We start from the raw sequence: 17,163 nt of genomic DNA on the forward strand, positions 1-17,163 counted from the left end.
TGCTTCCTACTTTTTTTTGAGGTTGTTTCATGCAGGGAGCAGGGGCAGCTCTGCCCTGACCACACTGTGCTGCTGTCTCACTGCCCTCAGTGTGAACAGCTTCTTCCTTACATCCAAGGGTCTTCTGCACTCCTGGTGGTGCCACCGACGTGGCTGTGCAGCATCGACAGGGTGGATGGTACCTGAGAGTCCCCTTTCTTTCGGTGGGCCACAAACAGGTTTGAGGGTTGAATGCCTCATTAATGTAAATGGCCGGGGCTGGGGAAAGGCATCTCTGGCACGTGCCTATGGGAAAGGCCTTCGGGCTCAGCCCCCACCTGTGACACAGCAGGAACAGGTGTGCATTGCCTTTCTTATTCACCTTTAATTTTTTCAGGACATGAACTTACTCATCCTGACCCAGAAAAGTGTAATGAAATGGTGCCAGAACAGATAACAGCCACAGTGTGGTGCTTTGACCCATACGGAGCACCGTTACCCCACCGCCTGCAGGGCACTGCGACTGAGCCCTGAGCACCCCCTGGTTAAGAACAGGGATGCTACACACAGCACAGAGAGCACAGAGTGAGGGCACCCGGCCAGGGCAGCTGGACCACAGCAATAGGCAGGGGATATGGATATGAACATGGATATTGGACAGGGGATATGGGACACCAGACATGGGATAGGGGACATGGATTTGGACATGGATATGGGATGAGAGACACGGGATGGGAGACATGGATGTGGACACGGACACTGACACAGGACTTGAGACAGGAGACGAGGGACACAAACGTGAGCAAGGGACAGCAGACATGGGACACAGACACGGGACATGGGACATAGATACAGGATACGGATGCGGATGTAGGGCACGGGCATGGGGCATGCTCTGTCCCACCCGGCGCTCCGGGCACCACGGCATGGGCACGGTTGCTGGCCGGCACTGCGCTGTGCCGCGCGGAGCACCACGGAATGCAGCGCGGCGAGTTCCTTGCTAATGCGGCGCTTCCCCTGGCTCACGCTGAGATCATGCTTCAGCTCAGAGCTGAGCTGGGACTCGCTCTGCTCCCAGCCTGCTTGCAACACAGCTGGAGCTGCAAACATGAAAACAGCCCTGCTCCGGGCCCACGGATGGTGCGTTCGGGCGTTCTGTCCTCTCCTGCACCACGGTCTGTGTGTTGGCGCCCTCCAGTCAATCCGTGAAACCCAAATCAGACCTGAGGATTTCCAGCTGGCTGTGGAAGCCCAGCCTCATGCAGCATCCCGAGACATGACCATTCCTCTGCATCTTTGTCCTCGTTCTTTTCCCCAGGTATACCCCCAGAGATGGAAAAACGTCCGCATTCACTCATTAACTCATCTGAAACTAAGAGCACGCTGCGGTCCCAGCGGAAGATGCAATCGCTGTGAAGCACAGCTAAAGCCCGCTGCCGCTTGGAGTCACCATGAATCACAGTGTTTTCATAGGGCAATATTGCTACAGTTCTTCCTCTTTTATATTTTAAGACCTTCTCACCCAAGTTTACATAACCGATCCTGAAAGGTACAACGAGTTCCTTGAGATAATTGAGGCGAGCAATCATCCCTCGGTCTCCTTCTCGTTATAAAAGTTCATTGGTCACAAAATATTTTACATGTTGTCCCCAGAGCATGGGAAGGGATCATAAAGCAGTGCCCTGGGGCCCTCTGCAGCACTCCCCCTCTATAGCATAGTATTATGGGCTGTACCTCAGCTGCGCCGCGCAGTCGCGACCAAGTTACTTTTTCTGCTGAAGTTTTATGGCAGAAAAAGCAAATCAGTGCAGCTTATTCCCCATCACATCGCCACCCTTGACAAATACTTTTAAGGCACAAAGATGTGTGCAGCCATGGGTTGAGGTTCATTCACCGATCAGTCTGCAGCTGAAATAAGGTTTGCCCCCTCTCACGTTCTGAATCAAACAGCGTGGTTGGAGCTCCCCAAACCAGGGGCTGTGCATGGAAAGGGTGTGCACGGAAACCACACCCCAGCAGCCCTGGCAGTGACCCCAGTGCCCCATCACCTTATCAACCCCTCGCCCTATCTCCCCATCACCTCTCTGCTCCATCACAGCACCTCCCCCCCCCCATTGCCACCCTCCTGCCCCTCGGTGCAGCACGGTGCATTGGGACAGCCGGCCAGCCCGGCGGGCAGCGATCCGGCTGTAAACCTCACCAGGCTCCATTTTACTGCCTGATCTTTGTAACGCAAACAGAGATTAGTTAAAAGGTTTTATATGCAGTGATTGCCCGTGTAACAGCTCGGCAGGTTGGATGCTCAGTATCCTTTGACTGCAACTTTACGGGCTGAAACTAAATTACTCGCTGTCTTATTTTGTTTAGTAATGGCGTTGTTTCTGAAAGGGCACCTGATAAAACAAGCAATTAAAGTGCTGAATTAGCCTCTTTGCACCATGTATAGGAACAGGGGATGCCATTTCTGCGGGTCAGCGAGGGACACGAGGGTGAGGGCAGTGCGGGCAGTGCTGCCTCCCTGGTCCCATGGGCACATGCTGGAAGTGACCAATGCAGAATTGAGCAGTGTTGCACAGCAACCCGCAGCTCCTGTCTGCTGCCCCCAAGCAGCCCCTGCGCTGAGCACCGGCGGCGCTGTGCCAAGCTGGGGGGTGTGTGCAGCCTGGGGCCACTCAAACGAATGCACAGTAACAAACCACAGCACCTGCAGCATTCCCTGGTTGCTTTCCCATCCTCTTGCCAGAGGTCACAGTGGGAGGTTAGTGTACCCGGGGTGCAGCGCTGTGACCCCATCCATTGGCCCCAGAGGTGGCACAATGGGCGCTATGGGCACAGTAGAACCAGGGAACCCTGTGGAGTTGCACCACCCCCTATGCAGGGCAGCGCTCAGCCAGGAGCAGCACAGCATGATGTGGATGATGGAGGCAGTTACAGAGTTTTGTGCCTTGTCGGTGGCTGAGATGGGTCTCACCTTGGGGGGGTTCCCTTTCATGTGGAACCATCCCAGATGCTCCAATTCAAGCTCTGGTGAGAGCAGCTCTGCAATTCTTTATTCCTACCTCAACCTAGAAGCCACCTCAGACCCTTTGCAATCTTCTTTATACCATTATCATTCCAACATTTTCACCTTCCCAGACACAGCCAAGGCCAGCTGATGCTTCCAGCACGGATTGTCCCCGGATCCCATTTCCCAGCTGTGTTTAGCAGCCACCAGCAGTGCATCACGCCCTGCCACACAGAGCAGGAGCACAATGCCATGGCGTGGGGGCACTGCCGCCCGCCTCCCAGCTGTGTTTTTAGCAGCAGGTTTCTGCTTATGAAGTAAACTTTCTCAGGAAGCAAGCAGGAGACACGACAGCAGGCTGAGCAAAACTCAAGGTCACCTCCATCGCTGACTGTGTTCAAATCATGGAACAAACACAGCCTGCTCTGTGCTCAGCATAAGGGCTGCCAGTGCTGCTAGCAGATGTTGTTTTGTGGGGAGATCAGCAGCAATAGAAGAGCGATTATTTTGACAAGATGGATGTTGTAGGCCAGGTGAATGCTGGTGTTCACTACCAAACCTGTTCGTTCTGGCTTCACCTGAAAACACTGCTTAAATACAATCCTGCATTCCACGTCTGACCTCACTGCAGGAGGTGTTCTTGTGCAATTTAGAAATAAAAATCCCTTTTGTTCCCAAACAGCAAACGGGGGGACATTTGGGAAGGTCTGACCAAGTTCTGATCGAACACAGAGCTATGGTTACTTTTCCTAGCAAGGAGCAACCGTGTTTTACAACGGTGAGAGGTGATTTATGGTTCTAAGGGTCCCTCGCTCCCGGTCCCTGCTCGGGATGCTCCGGCCGTTATCCCCACACCGCGGCAGCGCGGCTTTGCTGTCGTTCCACCGAGGCAGAGGTCGCTCGTCCCGACAGGAGACGGCCACCGCCGTGCCCCGCCGCTGCCTTCTGTTTCAGCATCAACACTCCCCATAGTTCGCACGTGAAGGCGGCGGTGTACAAAACACCCGCAGAAAAGCGTGCCCAGCAGCGTCCTGCTGCTAAACACAGCTGCCAAGGGGCCTCCAGGAAAAAAAAAAAAAAGAAAAAAAAAAGAAGAAAAAAAAGTAAGAGGGGAAAAAAAAAAATACAACCATAACCGATTTTTGACAACAAATATCGAGCCGTTCGGAACCGCCCGCGCGGTGCCAAAGCTCCCGGCAGCTCCGGGTGGGCACGGCTCTGCGCTAACAGCGCAGCCCTACAGGCCCCGGTGCGGGCCTCCTTCCAATGGGGCTCCGTCGCTTTCCCGTCGGGAAACACGCGGCGGGAGGTGCCTGCAGCGGGGGAGGCGCGGGGCCGGGACGCGGGGAGCAGCCCCGGGAGGAGCGCGGGCGGCGGCGCTGGGCGGCTCCGGATGCCGTGCGGGGCGGGGGGCGGGAGGAGGGGCGGAGCGCCGCGGGGCCCGGCGGCATCGGGGCGCAGCGCGGCGGAGCAGGTACGGGCAGGGGGCGGCGGGGATGGGAAGCGCCGGGCCGGCTGCGCGCCGCGTATCGTCATCCCGTCCGCTCCTTTGCCACGCTCCGAGCTCCGTCCCGCGGCTTCTGACGGCGTCCGGCGGGCGCGGGGTGCGGGGGAGGCGGCGGCGGCTCGGAGGAGCCCCGGTGGGAGCAGGGGGGTGTGGGGGGGGCTGTTCCTGCGTGGCTGCCTCGCAGCGCGCGGAGCCGGGCGAGGAGAGTTGTGCGGGGCCGCCCGTCCCCAACGCCGGCTGCTAAAGCGTTCGTGAGAAATTGCTTGGGGGTGATCGGAGGGAGTAGGAAAGACCAAGAGCGTTCTGCCGGTGTTCAGAGCCGAGCGGTGCGGAGCTCCGGGCGTCTGTGAACCTCCCGAACTGTAACCTTTACCCAGTGCTGTTTTGCCTCTCACAGCTAAGGCCGTGGGTTACCATCCCGGCAGGTGTAGCGTTGCTCATAGAGAGAGAAAATAATATTTAAGCGTAGTTCTTTGTTGACATTTTTTTGTGGGATGGGAAGCGCTCACTCAGTCACGGAGCTCCTCAGGGTGAGCTCCCGGGCTGACTCGCAGTCACCGGCCCGGACACGCTCTGACAGCAGCGCAGCTCCGGGTGCCAGCGACGCTTTGGATGCGCTGTGCTGCTGGGTGCAGCCGTTCTGATTTACCCTCTGTTTACACTCGGCTTTCATACCTTAATCTCCACGATAAGAGGGATGGAAGTAGACCGCAGCTCTCTGGGCGTTCCTCTGTCCGCTGCCTTTGGGGGACGCTCCCGTTCCTGGCCAGTGGGAAGCTGCCGGGGGCTTTGCCCCCCCGCACCGTGAGATCCACATTGCTCGGTGCCCAAGCTGCGGAGATGACTCTCAGCAATGTGACTGTGCTGCCGTGCGAGGAGTGAGGCTTCTCACCGCCCCTGGAGCCAGTGATGCTGTGGGAAGTGGAGGGACGGGGAGAGGTGGGATGGATGGGGCACTGAATCCACTGCAGGGAGCCAGGTGGTGCTTTGCACCTCTGCCTGGAGCTGCTCCTCGGCACCACGCACATTCAGCAAAGGTTGAGAGGCACATAGCAGGTGGGAGCTGGTAGTTGCTGCATTGTTGCAGGGCCAGAGCAGGGCAAAACCAACCCCACTGGGCATGCTGTGCCCTGGGCTTGGGGGCTCCATGGGCAGTGACATGGTGCCAATCCACTTTCCTGCTAACTGCCATCCTGTGAACTTAAAATGGGTTAGAAACCTTCTCCATAAGCTGCAAAAGCATCATTGGAGAGCATCACTGCCCTCCCCAGGAGGACACGGCCAGCTTCCTGCTGCCGGCTGCTGCTCCTCCAGCCCTGGAGAACACGGCGTGTGAGCAGAGAACGGTGACTGCAGTATGCCTCAGCAGAGAAAGTGTGCAGTAATTGCAGTATCAGGGCTGGGCGCTGCTGGGGTGATTTTACAGCCCCGGTATCACCCTACAGTTTCCAGCAGCGTGCTGAATTTTGCTGATGTCTTTATTTCCTGTAAATGGTGAATGCCCTGGAAAGAGCCAAGAGCGAGCTAAACGCAGCCAGCACTGTCATTTCGTAACGTGGGAGCCTGATCTCACATCAGAGGTGGAGGAGTTTCATTGGGATGGTGCTGGGATTGTGGCCACAGGGAGGTGAAGGCAGTGGCAGTGCCCCCTGAGATCAGATGGCAGGGGCTTTTTTTACTCAGAGGGCACTCAGGTCGTGGCACTGTTGTGCCCCATCCCTGCAGGTACCCACGGCCATGGATGGGCACCGGGCAGCCTGAGCTGCTGCCTGCTTTATGGGTTGGCAACCCTGCCTATGGGTTGGAAATGGATGACCTCTGATGTGCCTTGCAACCCAAGCCATTTTATGATGCTATGAATGTAACTTTAAAAAGTGACAATGCCATTCTTCAGTGCAGTGTTTTTATGGCTGCTGAGCAGATGAAGCAAGCTGGGAGGCTCCTGATCCTTAAACCCTCATTAAACTCCATGTGAAGCTGCTTTGCCTTCCCATTGCTGTCAGTAGCCAGTAACGGCACTCTCAAAGTTAGCAGTTAAACAGAAATTAACTCAAGATGGAGACTGAATGTGTGCACGACTCCTGTAGAACTGAACAAAGGGGCAGGCAGGCTCAAGCCTGGCAGCAGTGACTTTTTTCAGATACAAAAGTGCAGCATTTGCTCTGTACCTTGTGCCGCAGGTTCATGCCTCAATGGAAATAGTGCTTTATTAGCTCAGGATGCTATGATGGGCACAACATTTATCTCTGGTTCTGTTCTCCCACAGCTGAAGGCTGAGGAATCCTCCAGGTAGCCGACTGTTTTGAAATCCTGCCCCAGGATATTAAGATTTAGTAACACAAATTCTCGCCTCAGAAATAGCACAAAATGTTCTATTTACTCACAATATGAATGTAAAATATGCAGCATCCCTCACATGAGCGGTCGAAACATACCGATATTATCTTAAAGACAAAGGAATTTGGTGGAAAAAAAAAACACATCTATTGTTCTTCCTCTGGCGGGCAGCACACACTAAGCAGCATTCTTGGTCTTGGGAAAGAGTCTGCCCTTTCTAAATCCTCTCCCCCCACCCCCCGCTGTTCTTGTACACCTAAATACTTTCTCATCCATTGAGCCCCATGGGAGCTGAACACCAAGTCCAGCTCCATTGCAGCATGTGTGCAGCTCCCGTGGGCTGCCCCACATCCCCCAGGGCTGTGACCCACAGCCATGTCAGCATGCAGCGATGCAAGCCCTGTGTCTCCCAGCAGCTGCTCTGACCTCATTTTCCCGCTTGCAGATACCAGGATGAATCTGAAGAAATATTTCGTCCGGGCCCTGCACCGCCTCCAGAAGGGCCCTGGCTACACCTACAAGGAGCTGCTGGTCTGGTACTGCGACAACACCAACACGCACGGCCCCAAGCGCATCATCAAGGAGGGGCCAAAGAAGAAAGTCATGTGGTTCTTCCTAACGCTGCTCTTCGCCTCCTTGGTCTTCTGGCAGTGGGGAATCCTCATCAACACCTACCTCTCTTACGACGTCACCTCATCGCTCTCTATCGGCTTTAAGACCATGAAGTTCCCAGCAGTCACAGTCTGCAATGCCAACCCCTTCAAGTAAGCTGTCCTTCCTCCAGCTCACCCCACATTAGCACGCTCAGTTGTGTTGCTGGCAGAAGATCTGTGAGTCTGTTCCTGGCTCAGATATGACAGTAGGAGCATCGGTGAAAATGGTCCTTCGACTCACGGAGTGGCACTGAAAAGCAAACAAACGAGCACAGTATAAAAACGATTGGCTCGGATCCAGGGAAGGGTTTGTGTACCCGCGGGTTTGTCTGTTCTCATTACCGTATCAGTTAATCTAATAATGGTTATTGCCTCCTTGTAAACTTTCCCTGGCTCAGAGAAAACTTGAAGTTCAACTAACTTGTCACAATCCAAATCAGTCTCGTGATCTCTCCCCACAATTCCTTTCTTTTTCCCCGCTATGAACATCTTTCTTATCACACACACTCAGCTATTAAGAGCTAGTTAAACAGCGGTATCTGCCATGAGCTACAGTAATATAATTCAGCTGTGATTTCAAAGGAGATCTTCGGTAGAGCCGCTTCAGATTTTTACCCATACAATAGAGTCGTGCAAGGTGAGATGCTCCTGACCAACATGCAGGGATCCGTTGGTTTTTCCTTTCTCCTTGCAATTAGTGTTTTGTGTAAACTATAGCAAATCACTGCAATACAGCTGTGCAGTTCCACGTGAGCACAACAAGGTTGGCAGCAAGGGGTCCCAGTGCCTCTGACTGTCGGTGCATCCTGCTGCTGTGCAGCACATCTGCAGCACAGAGTCCTGGTGAGGGGGCTGCCGTCCACTGCCCACCCTCCCCCTGTGTCCCTGCAGGTACTCAGAGGTGAAGCCCCTGCTGAAGGAGCTGGACAAACTCATCGAGGCGGCGCTAGAGAGGATCCTGCAGCCCACACATGGGGACCCCATTTCGCCCCTGCCGCTGAACGGCAGCAACACCACTGAGGAGCTGGACTTGGAGCTCTGGAACCAGATCCCACTGGTGCTCATTGATGAGCAGGACAAGGACAACCCAGTCATCGTGGAGATCTTTGAGACCAACCAAAGCGCCGCAGGGAACCAAACTGCTGCTCCTTCTGCCCCCACCAACGCAACGTCGGAAGAGAAGAAGTACAAGCTGGCGGTGAAGCTGGTAAGGGCGTGCTGCTGAAAGCATGTAGCTGAAAGTATTTCTAAGCCCCTATGTGATGATCACTGTAAGCATGTGTTGGTAACTGCTGGGGCCAATGGAGCACCTGTCCAACAGAGAAATGTCCCAGGGAAGTGCCTGCTGAGCACACCCAGCTGAGATCGCTGCTTCCACAGCTTCCCTGGCCGTGCTTTTTGCTCTCATGAGGACAGTGGATGGGGTGGCACGGAGCAGGGTGTGCCCTGGGGGGAACGGGGAGACCTGACCGTGTGTGTCTCCAGTGCAGCCACCAGGGCTCCAACAACTGCACCTACAGGAACTTCACCAGCGCAGCGCAGGCGGTGACCGAGTGGTACATCCTGCAGTCCACCAGCATCCTGTCCAAAGTGCCGCTGCAGGAAAGGATTAGGATGGGCTACCAGGCAGAAGACATGATCCTGGCGTGTCTCTACGGGGCCGAACCTTGCAACTACAAGTAGGTGAACGCTGAGCATCCTGCTCTTCCTGGCAAACGGGGATGGTGTAGGACTCCAAAGGCACAACAGCCTTTTTATGTATCGGTTAATGGAAAGATCTCCTCTGCTCCTTAAGTCTAATGGCAGTTCTCGGACGTGATCCTGGCTGAAACAATATTAGGGGATAGCATGGCCTGAGTTTTAGTTTTGGGTGGGCTGTTTGGCTTGTGACTTACTAGCACCCATGAGGGCTTCCTGAGGTATTTAGCAATAATCAGCTGCCAGGCACTGGGTCAGCACAGACCTCGGTTTTACTCTCTCTTTTTACACGAGGCTCTGAGAGATGCATTTTATCCATCTCTGTTTCTTGAGAGTGCCAAATTTACACACAGTTTTGATAAACATGGGTGCACAGCAGCCCAGGCTGCACAGAGCCCTGCCAGCAATGCCACCTCTGCACAGAAGACAACAGAGAGCTATTGTCAAAGAGTGAGGTGTAACACCAGCCGAAGCCTGTTACCAGAGCTCAGAGCAAGCCAGTATTTTTTGGTCTCATGTGCATGACAGAGTATTCTTTTCCATTACGACAAATCGTTATCTTCACCAGCTGTGCTTCAGCTCATGCCAGTACCTGGCTTTTCTTCTTTTCAACAGCAGATTGATTGAAATTAAGTCAGCTGAAATTTCTATGCAAGTGTTGAACAAATGAAGCAATTTAAAGCAAATCCCAGACCTAGCTGCCCAAATCCAGCCTCACCAGATGCAGCATTTTATAACCCTTTAGTTCTCCCTGAGTCACCGTTTGATGCATATGATTCTTCCAGGAATTTCACCCAAATCTATCACCCAGACCACGGTAACTGCTACATCTTTAACTGGGGCATGGACACAGAGGCTTTGAATTCTTCCAACCCGGGAGCCGAGTTTGGTAAGAGAGAGCTTGCACTGAAGCAGGAGGAGTTAAAGGAACAGAAGTGCTGAGAACTGTTCTGTCTCTCCTTGGCAATTTCTGTGACAGATCTATGATGTCTGTTTCTCTAGAACCCTATAGCAGGGAGTAACTTTTTCCAGAGGGGATAAGCCCCCAACAGGGAAATTGACAGCATAGAGACAGTTGGTGTGACTGCAGCTAGCAGAAGTGTATCGTTTGGCTAGCCAAAGCATGAGGGAATGGCTGAACATTCAATGGGACACTTGCATTCTGTGCATTTGCCAAGGGTGATGTGACAGACAGACTTGGGTTCTCCCCTCAAGAAATGAGATTTCTGAGAGGAAAAGATGCTCGTCGTTTTTGTTTTTTTAACTAAAGGCACCAGTTTCCCGTTCTGAGTATTTTGCCTCCTGTCACAGGGCTGAAGTTAATTCTGGATATCAGCCAGCAGGACTACATCCCCTACCTGTCGTCTGCCGCCGGGGCACGGCTGATGCTGCACCAACAGAAGAGCTTCCCATTCCTTAAGGATCAGGGCATCTATGCGATGGCTGGGACAGAAACCTCCATCGGTGTGTTAGTGGTATGTGTGGCATTCCTCTAGAGCAGATTGTCTGAGAATAATGTTATCTGATGGGACCGCAACCAAGTTTGTTTTAAGTCTTGGCTGAACTGGCTCAAACCAAAAGAGTCAAGGCACACACTAGCTGTGGGCTGGAACGGTTTATGGAGACTTTTATGTAACTGTCCTGGCAAAGTGCTTTATCAAAGCCTTACGGCAGCCCCGGAAGGCGTAGCTCCTCCTGCGTGTGTGGGCATAGCTCAGAGCTTTGCTGTTTGGGTTTTCCTCCAGGATGAGCTGGAGCGGATGGGCTATCCCTACAGCGACTGCACCATGAACGGGTCTGACGTCCCAGTAAAGAACCTCTACAGCGAATACAATACTTCCTATTCCATACAGGTAAAACGTGACTGTGAATCAAACAGGGCTTTTAGGGAAAATCCTCAAAGCAGTTCGAACTTATGCCAGGCATTCCAGGTTCCCACAGCCTCAGCAATGACACAAAAGGAAGCACGGTAATTCAGAACTCGAGTCTGAACATGCAGTAGCCCCAGGTTTGGAAACAATCCGGTGGAAATAATGCTGTGTTGCAGGATGAAAACCTAATAACACAATTACTAAAACTTACATCAAGAGGTTAGCACCGCTGCTTTGGCAGACAACCACCATTCTCACTGTGATGCAGCTCACGGAGCAAGGAAAAGGGTTTATCCCCACTGGGATGAATGCCACAGGGATTGCTTCCCGCTCCTCTTAATCGTTCTCTTCTCAGGAGAATTAAGTCCTTTCTCACACTGAGAAGGCCACTTGTTTTGTGCGGGATGTGAAGGCAGAGCTTTGTCTTTTCTTCACTTTAAAATTGGGATGAGAAAGTTGGAGTGTTTGTAAACCTTGAATCCCTAATAAAAGCATAGTGCAAACATGGAGCACTGGTTAATCTGTAACTGGCTATAACATAAGGGAGAAGCAGTTCTGAGGGGTGAGACCCCACAATAAGGAAAACATCAAAAGCATTTTGGGGTTATCTACAGATGGCTGAGGGATACATCTCGGATGGGTTGAAGGGCTTTGGTTAGCAAGGTTTTTTTATATATATATTTCTGCCTTTATATAATTTCAACAACTGGACCACTTCACCTTTCCTTCTAAGACGCTCGTGTAACATTTAAGCAAATACTTGAAATGAGTGCATTATTACTTAGAAGTTGCTAAATGCTCACTGTGCTCCTGTGCCCACATCATTCATGTCCCTTCACAGACTCCTTAGCAAAACCTTTCTCATACCAAACCACGTGCATTTCTTATCACGCAGGCACTCCACGCGCTCTGCCTGGCCAAAGCTCTAAAATTCAATTATCTTCTCATAGACTTTGTTATTGCTTTGTGCATTGTTTCACGAGAAATCCCACGTGGATCTCTGCTGATTAACGTCACGCCTCGCTGAGCTGACGGCACTGCAGCCCTGGATGGCGTCCTGGCACAGCTGCAGCTGTGCTCCCTTCAAGGAGAGAAGCAGATGCCCAGATGAGATCATTCAGATTTCTAAAACCTGCTCTTTATGTCAAAATATTTCTAAAGCCTTGGCTTTAAAGTGAAAACCAGCCCTTTGTCAGCATGTGATAGGAAGCCTGGAGACAACAGGTCTGTCTGTGGATAAAATAGGGCATTTTTATTCCATTTTGGAAGCTCTGTATTGCTGCCATGGAACCCTACAATAACTACTTTCTTCTGTGCCCAGAATTAGGCATTTAGCTTCTTCTATACCTGCAAGGTGAATTACCTCCATTTGACTTGCCACTACGACATGGTCTAAAATCCAGAGTAGTAAAACTGCCCCATAAAGAAAAGTGTAATTGCAGAACAACTACAAACAGGCTGGCAAATTCACCCACCTCATCTTGCCAGTGCAGCTCCCACTGGATAACTGACTGCAGTTGCAGCACTGCCTGTGAGGGGCTGCAGCCCAGCCCCACAGCAGCAGCCCAGCCCCACAGCAGTGCTGGCTTCTGACCACACACAGCCCCAGAGCATTCTGCTCTGTGCAGGAGAACCACAGCAAGGAGCGTGCCTGGAGCAGGGCAGTTCTCAAAGCAACACAGGAAAGTACATCCCCCTTGTAAGCAGCTCTCTCCTCCCTTTTTCCAGGCTTGCCTACGCTCCTGTTTCCAGAACCACATGACAGAAATCTGTGGCTGTGGTCACTACATGTTTCCTTTACCAGAAGGGGTAACTTACTGCAATAACGAAGATAACCCTGGTTGGGGTAAGGACACGAACAAAACCAACCATACAGCTCCCAGGGCACGGGTGTGAGGAGGGAGGGACTCCAAGTCCTGCAGCTGAACTGCTTTTGCTGGCACTGCAGTCCTTGCTCTGCTCAGGCCCTCGGCTCAGTGCTGCCTGCAGGAGGGCACTTGGTTGGCTGCTGCTTTGTGCGAGTTTCTCTTAGAGGGAAGAAAGCAAACTTGTGCAGCATGCTCATATTGAAATACTGCTTATGGGAAATTAATGTAATCCAGTAAGTGGGTTCTTATCTAAACCGATGCTTTGACTTTTTGTTTTCACCAAACAGCGTATTGCTATTCATCACTGAGATCGAGTATAAGACACAGACAAATTTGCATTGACTCTTGTAAGGAAACATGCAAGTAAGTGCTTAAACCACTTCTGGCAGCTGTAACGGTGGAGGGAATCCTGCATTTCATCTCCCATCAATCCTCACCTCTTTACAATTGCAGAAACCCACGTGGGGCTGCTGTCTGAATGGCACTGAAGTCCCAGTGACTCCCAACAGGGGAAGCCCGGTACTCACATTCTGCTTTCCTCTTTCCAGTGACACACAGTACAAGATGACCATCTCCATGGCAGATTGGCCCTCTGAGGCTTCCGAGGTAACTCCAATTTCTTGTTTTGGAGCAGCCATTAATAACCACCTGTTGGTAACCGCGTGAATCACTCTGTATTTTTAGAGCTAATTTCAGGTAGCTTGTGCCTCGGCACTCAATTACACATGTTCATGTTCAGCCAGCAAACAGAGCCTGGCACCAGGGGTGAAACGCTACGGTGGCACCGCCTTGCGCAACCCTTCCTCGTGCTGTAATGCAACAGAGCTGTGTTAGAACAGGACTATTTAGGACAGGTTTCCTCCTTCGCTGAGCTCCTGCCCTGGCAAGTGCTCGGTTCTGAACGAGTTCTGTTTTCCTAGGACTGGATTTTCCATATTTTGTCTTATGAAAGAGATATGTCAACAAATGTGACTCTGGACAGGTAAGCGAAAGGAACAACCACTTTATCTTCTCTACTGCGCCTGTTAACATTAGATTTACATGAGCCTTGGCCTCCAGCCAGAGCACACGCGCTAACGCAGACGGGAGAACAAGCTGCGGCACGCGCTTGCCTGGAAGATACATAAAGCGATCCTCAGCTGCGCTTCATTCACATGCTCTGCTCCCCGTTGGAGCAAGCTGGGTCAGACACAGACCCAAATGTGCAGTTAAAGCCAAAGGAACATTAACCACACATACCCAAATGGTTGCCTGCAGCAGTCTGAAGCGCTGAGCTGCTGGGGTTCAGCTCCTGGATGACTGCGTTCGGCCCTTTATACCCATGTATGCTCTGCCAACAGCAGCAGGACGGGGCTGCACTGCAGCCAAGGGAGCCGATGAGCTATTCACTGATAACCCAAGCCCTGAATTATGGGGAGACAAGGAATGGCCAGATGTGGGAGCACAAACAGCTCCTACAGCACTCACTGCTTAACCTGCCTGACAAGCCAGTTCTTGTGGAGGCCTCGCGTTAACCCACACATTGCAACACAGCCTTCTGGGGTGGTACAAAGCCCTAACCCAGTCCTGCCCTCATGCCAGGCCTTGAAAGCAAAACAGTGAAACAAAGAGATGATCAACTTGTGCACGGTGAGCAAACACCCACCTGCACCACCCAGGCTCCCACAAGCTGTGTGTGCGCTGTGACCCGCTGAGTGCAGGGCAGACACTGAGCAGTGATTACCTGGGACTCAGGCCATCAGCTCCTTGATGCCCTCAGAGCATGAACAGCAGGGACTGAGCAAGGGCTCTGCACTGACTGAAGCAGGTGGGGAGAACCCAAGCAGACAGTCCCCACAGGATGCTCTTGTTGCACATGTGTTGCTTGCTCAGGAGCAGAACCGTATCTGCCCCAGCATATGGCTGCGAGCACTTCTTAACCTTTCCCTGCAACAGGCAGAAGTTTGCATTGCAAGCAGTTACAGCATGGCTCAGAGCAGCTCATCCCCACGTGCAGACAAGATGCACGCGTGGAACATCTGCAGGGCAGGTTTGCTCAGAACTTCTGCTTTGTGTGTTACAGGAACGGCGTCATCAAGCTGAACATCTACTTCCAGGAGTACAACTACCGGACGATCTCGGAGTCAGCTGCCACCACGGTGAGTATCTGTGCAGTGCTGCTGTGCCACGAACTTGGCCTCAATAACATCACCTCCTTGCTCCTATCTGCAGATTGTGTGGCTGCTGTCGAGCCTAGGAGGTCAGTTTGGGTTCTGGATGGGGGGCTCCGTGCTGTGCCTCATTGAGTTTGGGGAAATCATCATCGACTCGCTGTGGATCACCATAATCAACATTATCAGCTGGTGCAAAGGCCTGAAGCAGAAGCGCGCGCGGGCACGGTACCCAGACGTGCCACCAACTGTGTCGGAGCTCGTGGAGGCTCACACCAACCTGGGCTTCCAGCATGAGGAGGCCAGTGCTGCGACGCAGGGAGAGGCGCTGCCCCCCGAGCCTGGCACCCCCCCGCCCAACTACGATTCACTGCGTGTGCAGCCACCTCGCAACCCAGGCACAGACAGCGACACCGAGAGCGAGGAGCAACGTCCTGCAGCCAAGCACTGTGAGGATGCCTCGGTTTGGGCTGAGTGACCACCAGAGCTCCACCCAAATCAAGGAGCCGGCAGCCCTCGCCTCCTCCCCTCCCCTAAAAACTCTACCTAATAAATCCCTCAGTAAATCTCAGTCAGCATCGTGCTCTGGCTTTAGCACACAGAGCTGGTTTGAGTCGGTGCTGGTACACAGCAGTGGGTTGTTACTTCTCTACAACACAACATGGTTGTGCACAGCTCTGGCTCAGTGGGTGCTGAGCTCCTAGGAGCACCAGGGGCCAAGGAGGCAGTGCTGGTAGGCAGTTGCAGGCAGGAATTACTACAGCCCACTGGCTGGGGACAGAGTTCCCAGTGCTCCAAGGGGTCTGCACGGAGGGCTGAACCACAGGATCTAAGCTGCTTTTGGCTTGAGGTCATGGTATTTCCACGTCTAAGTGACACTAATGTAAACAGAGTGGAAAGAACATCCCTCTGCTGCTCGGAGGCCTCGCACGCTCTGTTTGTAGTCTGGGTTTGCTGCGCGGGAGCTGTTAATGCTGCCTGCAGGTGGGCATGCCAGTTAATGTGTGTCAGAGATAAATACTCCAGATGCGATAAAGCTTCAGGTGCGGGAAGGAAGTGCCAAGCCATTCACAGTGCCATTCTTAGCAATAAACAAACAAATTCATTAAAAAGTCTCCATTGGAGTGGTTCCTGTTGGCAGCAGGTGCTGTGCAGCAGCTCATGGGCGAGGGGCTGATCCAGGAACATTGGTTCCCATGCTTGGTTGGGTTCACACCACACATTCCCTGGGGCCTCCATGCCCACCACCACTACCACCCCCCAATGATCTGCGTTATTGAAGTACCTGTGCATAACTTCAAGAGGAAACATGATCGTGTGGTTAAATCATAGGCCCAAGAACATGATGTCCTGGGCATGGTTCCCAGCACAGCGGCCATGGGTCCCAGCACCTCCCTGCCCACAGGTCTCAGTGCTGCCCACAGAGAGGCAGTGAGCCCGGCTGCCACCAACCACATCCCACGGTGCTCCCACATCTGGACACGTCCATAGCACAAAGCACCTCATCTCGTGCACGCTAAACACCAAACTGTGACAACTGTGTACAGAAACAAGTGGGGTGAAATGCCGGCCTGGACACAACTGCTTCTCGCAGAGCCATTTGCACTGCTTGTTTCCTATGTTTCTGACAGGCGGAGGGCCCCAGTCTGCACGCACACAGGTGGAAGCACGGGTCAGAAAAGCAAAGGTCTTGAAATCCCAGCAGCTTCTCATCACAAACTGTTCTTAAAGCAGGAGCCTGTTCCAGATTGCCACATTCACATGGGCTGGAACCAGTTACTGCTGCCCACAGCCTTTATGCTTACATTTCCTTTTCTGCGCATATCAACAAACAAAGAAAGATACAGAGGGACAGATTTACCTTGACTAATTGCCTGGAGCACGAAGTCCCTGAGTGTTCAAACAGTAAATTGTATTCACGACTCAAGTTCCCTTGGCTTCTAAAGGACCAAAGAAGCGATGGGTCTCCAGTCCAGGCTTTGTGTGATCAGCAAGCAGGCACTGCACGTCACCCTCCTCACAGGAAAACGCCTTCAGGTTACCCACAGCAGTATTACAGGCATAGAATGTGAGGACCTGAAGGGTGCAGGCATATG

The 17,163-nt window shown here is 52.7% G+C and overlaps 1 protein-coding gene across 1 annotated transcript; it reads left to right on the top strand.

The window, feature by feature from the left end:
- The first annotated feature begins 4,344 nt into the window (after positions 1 to 4,344).
- SCNN1B (sodium channel epithelial 1 subunit beta) lies at positions 4,345 to 15,638 on the top strand. Its single transcript, XM_052680535.1, has 13 exons — positions 4,345 to 4,457; positions 7,273 to 7,591; positions 8,372 to 8,687; positions 8,966 to 9,159; positions 9,964 to 10,067; positions 10,490 to 10,653; positions 10,924 to 11,031; positions 12,778 to 12,895; positions 13,205 to 13,280; positions 13,466 to 13,523; positions 13,838 to 13,899; positions 14,980 to 15,055; positions 15,129 to 15,638. Exons 2-13 carry the CDS (start codon positions 7,281 to 7,283, stop codon positions 15,543 to 15,545), a joined length of 2,004 nt encoding a protein of 667 aa, XP_052536495.1. The 5' UTR covers positions 4,345 to 4,457; positions 7,273 to 7,280; the 3' UTR covers positions 15,546 to 15,638.
- Positions 15,639 to 17,163: the final 1,525 nt, after the last annotated feature.

This window comes from Tympanuchus pallidicinctus, unplaced genomic scaffold (genome assembly GCF_026119805.1).
Source record: "Tympanuchus pallidicinctus isolate F22 unplaced genomic scaffold, pur_lepc_1.0 scaffold18, whole genome shotgun sequence".
Classification (NCBI taxonomy): Eukaryota; Metazoa; Chordata; class Aves; order Galliformes; family Phasianidae; genus Tympanuchus; species Tympanuchus pallidicinctus.

Bases quoted from the DNA above. Each gene is read 5' to 3' on its own strand.
- SCNN1B (XM_052680535.1), top strand. From the start codon at position 7,281: ATGAATCTGAAGAAATATTTCGTCCGGGCCCTGCACCGCCTCCAGAAG. The intron at 9,160-9,963 runs GTAGGTGAACGC...TGATTCTTCCAG, and splicing joins GCCGAACCTTGCAACTACAA to GAATTTCACCCAAATCTATC. The intron at 11,032-12,777 runs GTAAAACGTGAC...CCCTTTTTCCAG, and splicing joins ATACTTCCTATTCCATACAG to GCTTGCCTACGCTCCTGTTT.